The 10,014-nt window shown below is 36.2% G+C and overlaps 1 protein-coding gene across 1 annotated transcript; it reads left to right on the forward strand.

Annotated features, from left to right (window-relative positions):
• Positions 1-2,146: 2,146 nt before the first annotated feature.
• On the forward strand, positions 2,147-8,930 carry LOC130046358 (demethylmenaquinone methyltransferase-like). The gene is made up of 4 exons (XM_048899985.2): positions 2,147-2,553; positions 5,193-5,380; positions 7,045-7,155; positions 8,276-8,930. Exons 1-4 carry the CDS (start codon positions 2,387-2,389, stop codon positions 8,854-8,856), a joined length of 1,047 nt encoding a protein of 348 aa, XP_048755942.2. The 5' UTR covers positions 2,147-2,386; the 3' UTR covers positions 8,857-8,930.
• Positions 8,931-10,014: the final 1,084 nt, after the last annotated feature.

Consider the following 10,014-nt stretch of genomic DNA (forward strand, 5'->3'; position numbering starts at 1 on the left):
AAATAGCATTATATATAATGAGTGTAAATATAAACTCATGTACGTATACTTAAATGATAAATTTGTACTAAAATCACTAAGCATGCATACCATCAAATAAATAAGTATCAACCTAATGTACTGTCACTGCATTGCTAAACATCACAATAATAATGTAACGGGACTTTCAGTATCCCTGTGTATATCCGTGTTCAAAAAGAATAACGAGAGTTTCCGTGTTTAAGAATAAATAATATATTCTTAAGTTGTAAGTTGTTATTTCATTCTAGAATCCCCCACCGGTTGGGTCTTACAGTCCCGGCACGCGCATAAGAAACCCGGTCTGGCCTAAGCAAACGGAAGTAACTATAATATAATAATAATGATAAAAATACAGATACAATAAATATAAAACCATCACAATCCCCCTCTCTTAAGATCTATAGTGGTATCCACATTAGTCAATACATATACAATGAATATCTTATTTACATTCCAATTAAAACACCAAAACAACATATGTACATGACTTTTCTCATAAATTCTAAAGCTAGTATATGTACAATCCTGATATTGTCAAGAGAGGTGATTCTTTTTCTTAAACAAAAATGCACGAGTCTACTTCACTGTTCAGGAAACAATAAGACACTTTCTGACCTCCTTTTTCATTTCTCTATTTTTCCTTTCCGCTTCCGGTCTGAGGTACTTCTCCCTGTTCCTCCTTTCCGCTTCCCGTCTGAGGTACCTCTCCCTGTTCTTTCTTTCCGCTTCCCGTCTGAGTTGCCTCTCCTTCTGAAGTTCCGTATCCCCCATCTCCTCAAGTCTTCTTTAAGCTAATTCCCTGGTCCTCCCGAGTCGGTCGATCCCATTACATAACCTGGCAAGGCAGATCTGTAGCTCCTCTATGTCTAGCTTGAGGAGGTAATGTGAGTGGCAAATAATCCCTGTAAAAGGTTTGTGTCGTCTCTGAACTTGCCCCTGTCTCCCTCGAATGACACTCCTCAACTGCAATTTTCCTTTTCTTGTGAAACACAGCATCTGGTTTAGATTACTCAAGGACTTCAGGCTTAGCAGGTACCTGTTGGTCAGCTCCCAGTTTCTCAAGGAAATCCGCTTGAAGTGGCATCGTTTGGGTACTTTGTCCCTCCCCCTTCTTGGTTCCTCCCCATTACGTATATAGGTCAGGGTCAACATAACCCTTGTTTTCCCGGACTATGGTCTCACACCTAGCAAGAATGTACTCTATTTTCTGGGGGTTACTTTCGTGTTTTCCCTTGATGCAATTCCGCATGTCAGCTTTTCGTCTGCATTCTGCTAGGAAGTTGGACACTGGACACAGGTACATGTACGTCACAGACTGAAGTTTGTCTTTCCTCCCATTGTCTACTAAACTTAGTTTTGAAGGGAAACGTTATCCCTTTGCGTTTCAATATGGGGCACACCATGTCTTTGGCATCAAACAAAATCTCGATAGAGAATAGCGTTGAGTGATAGAGAATTAGTTTAACAGTCAGATCACTTATTTGAAGCGAACAGCAGTCTCACCTTAGTGCACTTTAATTGCTAGAACTGGCCGAAGCTGAAAGTAAATTTCCAAACATGAATTATGAAGGACTGCACCGACATTCGGTGAAGGTGTCAGTCAAAATATTCATCCGAGCCCAATCTCAACCGAGATTAAGGTTATTACAGAAAAATACCCCCAGTAGGAAATGTAAATACAAATGAATTTGTAGATATTTGCATCGATTTCGTAGATATAACCCGAGAATACATGTATAAATGTACCAAATCAGCGTATTTAAGGAATGAGTGAATGAGTTTACTATATTCTCTAGCCATTCATAAATAATTGAGGGATGTTAAACAATATAACATCAATCAATCAATTAATCATTTCATATCGACTATTTTGTGTTCTCCTTTGCTGTTTGTATATTTTATACATGTATGCAACATATATAGTGAAAATATCAAAACTTCCAAAACTATCAATTTGATTACTGAATAAATGTAAAATATAATAAACCTAAGCGAATTTACTGAAATCACATCATTTCCGCTTGTCTTCCGTGCATACATTATGCATCAGTTGCGTAGCTACATGAACAACTCTATAGTGTGTGGATAACTTGAACGTTTCTGTACTTTGTATATGTATATGTTTATGTCAGGAAACGGTCTCCGTACATTTTCCTCGTGTTAAAGTCAGTCGTTGATCAGTCCAATAGCGGCGTAATAACGTTCACATGAGTGATTTTTGTGTTGATGTACTGAAATCGCTGTGTAATGTGTGTAACAGTATTTAGGAGACACTGTGGTTGATATGGATCTCCAGAAGATTTAAAAAACAAACACTGGACAGGTGTTCTCTTATCTCGTGACGGTATCTGTTTAGACAGCTAAAATGGCGTGCCCTGCAACTCCCCGAGATCTGAAGCAGATGGTGAGAGACGGACTGAGTACACTGCTGTTTAGTTTTGGTTACAAAACAGGAATAATCGATGCCTTTATAAAAATACAACAACCTTGCACAGCAGAGGAACTCAGTCAAAAGTCAGAGAAAAAGTTACGGTAAGTCGAACCGAAGTTACGTGTAACTGTTTGCACACAGTAATGTATGACTTGTTGGGAAGGTGTGTTGTTTGCCTGATAGACTATATTGTGTCATTCGCATGAAATAATTCAACGGCCATTCAACACCAGTAGGTATATACATTGTATGTGTATTTAATGCAGTGGTTCCGTAGTATGTGTTAAGCTTGGTGGGGGCGTTGTTATATCCTGATAAGTATATCGTCCTCATATGGTTGATGAACTAAATAATGAAGGGTTTTCAGTTCCAATTGTATTTTTTATGCACACATTCACGATTAAACAAAATCAATTTAGCTTTGTATGATCAAATCCTAAAGGTTTAATGTCTACTTTTTTGTGTAATATCCCAATATTTTTTTAATTAATCATTAGAGAATATTACATGCTAAAATCCATATCGTATGTCATATTAGCCCGAGGGTTGATATGGTGGACCGAGGGCGTATGTGATATATGATATGAATTTTAGCATGTAATATTCTATTTATCATATGCTGCACCTTTTATACATCTTAATAAAACTTGTATACATACAGTATTACAATAGTGTTTTTGAGGAGGGTAATCTGATATAGGGTTCGAGGACTGATTTTACATGATGGTACTATTATTTTTACCACATACACATTAATTTATTGCTCTTTATTTAAAGATAGATCAAGAAATATTTGATACTCTTCCTACGTTGATTTATTATAGTAAAAACTTTGATACATTGATTTACTATAACGGTAAAAACTTGATTGCCAAGTTGACGATAGTTAAAACTCAATTTGATACATGCATTGGTTAACAACATGTACATGTATGGTAAAAAAGTATACGTTGTTTTACTACAGTAAACATCTTGACACATTGGTGATAAAAACGTTGATACATAGATTATCACAAGAAAATACGTAATTTTCTGATTGATATGTATGCATTTTTGTACGCCGGTGTGATATGGGTTTCGGACCGGTCGTTGATATCACTCATATCGCGCAGTGCAAAATCTATGTAATCATTACCAAGTATATGATAAGATTGATGACTAAATTCAATTTCTTCTTTAAATATGTTTTCACGATATACAATAAATCTAAAACATATTCATGTAAAGTTTGTGGTGTTTTCCCCGTTTATTGAATATGTTCTTATCTCTCCTTCCCATATCAGAGTGAGCCGATAGATTACAGGGGATCCTTACTCCTCCTAGGCACCTGATCCCACCTCTGGTGTGTCCAGGGGTCCGTGTTTGCCCAACTATCTATTTTGTATTCCTTGTAGGAGTTATGAGATTGATTACTGTTAGTTATCTTCACCTTGCATTAGTGCAATGCCCCGATATCTCATTGACCTAAAAGATATACGTATATTTTTCATCCACCTTGCTTAATATTGTGTCTTAATTATATATTTTCCATGAAGGTTTATTTTTCTGGAAATTGTCTTTTGATGAAAGTGAAGATGACGAACAGTGTTCAATCTCATAACATATAAACATATCTATAATAACAATTAAAAATCCTTAAAATCCATTAATTTCTCTAATAAGAAATGTTATAAGATCCTTACTTCTTAATAGTGATAAGAGAAGATAACGAACAGTAATCAATCTCATAACTCTCATAAGCAATACAACATAGAGAGTTGAACAAACACGGACCCCTGGATGTACATGTATCAGAGGTGGGATCAGGTGCCTAGGAGGAGTAAGCATTCCCTGTCGATCGGTCACACCCGCCATGAGCCCTATAGCATGACCTGGTAAACGGAGTAATCCGTAGTCCAATTCATTCTGTAAAGAATGACCTAAGAATTGGTAAGAAAAACGTCGGGCAAGATTTGTTCCTATGACAGGTTCTATTGGTCAGTAAGATCGTGATAACAATTGCTGATTTTAATCAACTGTTGAAACCCCTCTAACATCAACTTATTTGGCAGCAGCCTGCCTTAATTGAAAACCTGATCATACGCAGGACATGCTACTGCATATAGAATCAGCTGAGAGGCATAAAAATCGCATGTATGTGACAATGGAATATTGATACATGAATATAGGAAGTTGACGGAGAAGCTTGATAATAGATGAAAATGTGAAGATAACGAACAGTGATCAATCTCATAATTCCTATAAGCAAAACAAAATGAAGAGACATAGTAGACGTTAGAACAAGTGCCTACAGAGATTAAGATAAATTGATAGAACTTTGTTAATGTTTCTAAATTCGATCTGAAGGCCACAGCAAGATGTTTTTTCTCATGGCGGATGTGAACGATCACCAGGGGTTTTACTCACCTAATTACCTGATATCACCTCTGGTATGTCAAGAGGTCAATGTTTGCCCTACTCTTAATTTTGTAGTCTTTATGGGAATTTTAAGATTGATCACTGTACGTTATCATTGCCCTTTTATCTAAAGAATCTCACTTTAGTATTTATTGTAAAACTGATTATGCTGACAATATGGTCACATGAAGCAGTCCCTGCTTTGATAACAACAAATATAGCAGATACAAAGGAGGGATAGCAAACATATAGCAAATAGGAAGGAGGGATCGTTAACGTTCTGGTGTATTCTGCTCTTGGTGTTTATTTCAAAGTGTGTTCAATCACGTTTTCTTTCCGACAGATACCTACAAGAATGGCTCAGTGGTATGATAGGAGCAGGAATCGTCAAACTCCACGAGGACGGAAAATACTCACTTCCGTATGAAGAAGCCTTATTACGACAATGGGGAGACGTTTCCTCCGTCATTCCTATTTTCTATGAGCAATTTCCAAAACTGGAAAATGTTATTGCAGAAGATGGACCAAATGGTTTGTTGGACATAACTTGGATACACTGACTATGAAAACTTACTCCCAAAACTACTCTTTATTCACGAACAATCTCCTATAATTAAGACAAAATAAATGAAGATGTCAATAATTACACGCACATGTCCAACATAAGTTATCCTAGTTATATATTATCTATAAATATTAGGATTTCACTGAGTCTGAAAGGGACTGATTCAGGTGGTGCAGGGGTTTCAACGGTCTCCTATAAAGTCAGCATTTCACAAATTCTTTGGTCGTTTATAACGATCTAATTTGCCAATATACCGTAGCATGGGATCAAATGCTCTGAGACATGTTTCATACCGATTGTTAGGCCGTTCTTGGCACACTGATTTTGACTACAGATAAGCCCGTTTACCTTATCAAGATATAGGACTCAGGGTGGGTGTGACCAGTCGAGAGGGGATGCTTATTCTAACTAGACACCTGATCCCACCCGTGGTGTGTCCAGGGGTCCGTATTTGTCCATCTCTCTATCTCGTATTGCTTAAAGGAGTTATGAGAATGATCACTGTTCGTTTTATTCACCTTTCATTCAGTTTTCTCATCAAATTGATTGTTTTCTTTCACTTTTAATGATCAAAATCGTCTTTCTAATTTCACAAATAAATAATTTTATACATCATAACAGAAGTTGATTATAGAGGATTTATTTGTTGTATAAATAAAGAATAGGGTATGGTTTTTTTTGTATTTTGAAAGTTTTGAAAATGTATGGTTATCCATCTAAGTTTATGATTCTATATCACATTTTAAGTATCCTCTAAGTAAAATGTTAAATTTGTGTTTTTTCCAAAAAAAAAAAAGATGCTTTAAATTGCAAATAACGAGCGGTGATCAATCTCATAACTCCTTACAGGCATACAAAATTAAAAGTTGGGCAAACACGGATCCCTGGACATACCAGCGGTGTGATCAGGTGCCTAGGGAGAATAAGCACACCCCCCTTTGACCGGTCACAACCGCCTTGAGCCCTCTAAGTAAAAAAATACCGCAGTAATCCGCAGTGAAAATCAGTATGTAAACAACAGCATAACAATTGGTATGAAACATGTCAGACAACATTTGACCCAATGACAAGTTCAATTGGCAAAGTAGATCGGTATAACGACCATTGAATTTGCGAAATGTTGACTTTTAACGAGACTGTTGAAACTCCTTCAAGATCAACTCCTTTGTCAGTAGTCTGCCTCGATTCAAATCCGTATATCCATATGTAAGCATTCACAGGTAGAGCAGATTCCAATTTGTTGAAATTATGGTGAAGGATTCTTTATTTTATATCTTCTCATGACCAAGAGGTCAGTGTGTGTTTGTAGGATTATATATTGCACATGTTAGATCCAGGCATTTGTGTTACGATTTGCTCATACGAAATCATGAACTGCTATTGAGTGTAGAGAAATGTACGAATTGTAGGAACTTCTTCACCTACACCTGACTTGAACGCAATCAGATAACAAAGAAAGGTTAAAGTTCGAATATTCTTTTAAGAACAGTTTGTCAATAAAATTATATTGTACTAGGCATCTAATTGTTTTATATATCATTGTCTTTCACTAAAAGATCATTGGATTACATCATTATAATCTAATACTAACACCCCTTTGGCAACATACTGTTCTTTTGTTCTTGCACAGGTTATGGATACTATGAACCCTTTCTGAAGTGGTTGGACGCATACCGCTCACCAGATATACTTCAGGCCTGGAACCAGAATTTTTTGGTCCCAGTGGTGGAGCTAAAACAAGGTTTGATATTAATTTAATGTTTCTGAACATAGACGATAACGACAAATGTATATATATATATATATATATATATATATATATATATATATATATATATATCCTATGGCTCTAAAGTGTTTCAATACGCGAAAATTTATTTTGCGTAATGATTATTCTTTTTTAATCGAGATAGGTTATTCAAAAATAAAATGATGTTACGTGTAGCGGTGTTTTAAAGGGACTGGTTCACGATTTTTGAAGAAATTATTTTTCATTTTTGATGTTAAACATTAAAAATATAAGTCATTTAATGTTGGCAGGAAAAATTTTGACCTTCGGAATGCAAGAATAAAAGTAATATTTAGCCTTAAATTTGTGCTATGTAAACAAAAACTCGAGTCTTTTAATGTATACAAACAAAATAGTAAAATATTAATTTTGTAATATAAAGCATCTTAATTTTGCATAGTCACAAATTTTAACATTTAGATGACACATTTCACCCAAAGAACGCTTGAAATGTGAAAGATATAATAAACTTAGATCAACAGCCATTTCTTTTGAAAATTTTGTAAACAATAACATACCGCAATCTTTGTTTACAAAACAAATAATAAACTCTCTGAAATAAGCTTCTGGTATAATGTATAACCTTAATTTTTATGTGAAATCTTTTAAACACATTAGACAGTAGATTTTAATCATTAGAAGTGAAAAACAAAATTTTGGGAACAATCGTGAATCACTCCCTTTAAGGCCAAATGTTTTGCAAATTCTATGGTCGTTAAAGGGATCTACGTTGTAAAATACAACCTATGTCTAGATGTTTTTCACTCATGGATACATCACCATTGCCGGGGAAGGCCTGCAACATTTAGGCCTATGATCGGCGCTTACGGCCTTTGAGTAGGGAGGGATCTTTATCGTGCCACACCTGGTGTGACACGGGGCCTCAGTTTTTGCGATCTCATCGGAAGGACCGCCCCATTTAATCGCCTCTAACGACAAGCAAAGGGTACTGAGGACCTATTCTAATTTCCATGACAATGTATAGCAAATACATATCACATGAATAATGAAGTTTGAGATATTGTAATAAAGATCGTTGTTCTAACTCAAATTTCTCTGATATCTTTCACAGAAAAGGATTTCACGCTGTTGGATATTGGGTGTGGTTATGGGAAACACACCAGAGAGGTGGCCAAACTGTATCCCACCTGTACATTATACGGTATCGACACAGACCAAGTCTCCATAGACCAAGCCAAGATGGAACTTGCAAAAGGTGGCCCGCAGAACATTCAGTATAGTTGCATGAAAGCGACTGAACTTCCACCAGAATGGACAGACAAATTTGATTTTGTCTTCATGAACGATGTCCTCCATGATGCATACGGTGTGGACGATATTTTGAGAGAGTTCAAGAGAGTTCTGAAACCAGATGGTTACGGAGCAGTGTTTGACCCGCCCGTGTCCTCTTATCCCGAAAAGCAAGCTAACGACGAAAATGCACAATTTTATATGCCTTTCAGTCTTTTTTCGTGCCTTCCAGTGAGTTCTTTGGGTGAAAATGGAAATGGGTATGGCATCGGTTGGGGATACGAGCGTCGAAAACAGAAGATAGAGGAACATGGGTTCACATTGGTCAAGATTAGTGAGGACATTAACACAATACAAGAGGGCATTGTCTTCCAAAAGAACGTAAAACAAGGATATTCTTAAAACAAATGTCAGAACTTTAGAAATAAGTTTGGAATACAGTAAAAATAAAAGCGTTTTTCGCATTATAAACTTAATTTAATTAGAGGGAATAATATGTTTTTATGTATTAGGTCAAAGCATGCATTTAAAACTCAGATTATACTTGTTTACTGTAAGGTGAAGATAACGAACAGTGATCAATCTCACAACTCCTACAAGCAATACAAAATAAATAGTAGGGCAAACACGGACCCCTTGACACACCAGAGGTGGGATTAGGTGCCTAGGAGGAGTACGCATCCCCTGTCTATTCCGAAATGACTTGCAATATTCCTTGTAATTCAAACTTTATCTACATAATACCACTGATGTAGGTAATGCATATTGCTTGTAGGAGTTATGAGATTGATCACTGTTCGTTATCTTCACCTTTATAGGAGTTATGAGATTGATCACTGTTTGTTATCTTCACCTTTGTAGGAGTTATGAGATTGATCACTGTTTGTTATCTTCACCTTTATAGGAGTTATGAGATTGATCACTGTTCGTTATCTTCACCTTTATAGGAGTTATGAGATTGATCACTGTTCGTTATCTTCACCTTTCAAAAGTCTTATGCATTCTGATCCAAGTTAAAGACATTCGTTTTTGTTGGTTTGATTTTATTTTGTTCGTAGCCTTCCTTGTTTTGTTATTGTTGGAACTATGATAATTGTCAATATTCCAATTATAAAATTATGATATTGCTTCCTGTCGGAAGTACATTTGTATAGTGTTGAAGTCCTTCCATCACTAGCCCCCAATGGCTATAAAGTCATTCCATCACTAAACCCCACTGGCTATGAAGTCTTTCCATCACTAGCCCCAACATGCAAGTTACGAGGAGCGGATCTAGAAATATCTTTGTTTGTGACATCGGAAACGTGTGTTGTTTCCTTGGAATCTTGAATAGATTCCCATTTGGAGGATTGTTCATCCAATCTACCCTGACTACGCCTAAAACTAGGTATGAAAATATTAAGAAAGCCAGAAACCCATCCCACAGGGACATTGTTTACATTTGAAAATGTCAACAAATTGACGTATGGACACTCAATGAAACACCGAAAATTAACTCAGTTATCCTCAGGACGAGCCCCCATAAATTGTAACAGGACTTTCAGTATTCCCGTGTATCTC

The sequence above is a fragment of the Ostrea edulis genome, chromosome 10 (assembly GCF_947568905.1).
Source record: "Ostrea edulis chromosome 10, xbOstEdul1.1, whole genome shotgun sequence".
NCBI lineage: Eukaryota > Metazoa > Mollusca > Bivalvia > Ostreida > Ostreidae > Ostrea > Ostrea edulis.

Bases quoted from the DNA above. Each gene is read 5' to 3' on its own strand.
- LOC130046358 (XM_048899985.2), top strand. From the start codon at position 2,387: ATGGCGTGCCCTGCAACTCCCCGAGATCTGAAGCAGATGGTGAGAGAC. The intron at 5,381-7,044 runs GTTTGTTGGACA...GTTCTTGCACAG, and splicing joins TGCAGAAGATGGACCAAATG to GTTATGGATACTATGAACCC. The intron at 7,156-8,275 runs GTTTGATATTAA...TATCTTTCACAG, and splicing joins AGTGGTGGAGCTAAAACAAG to AAAAGGATTTCACGCTGTTG.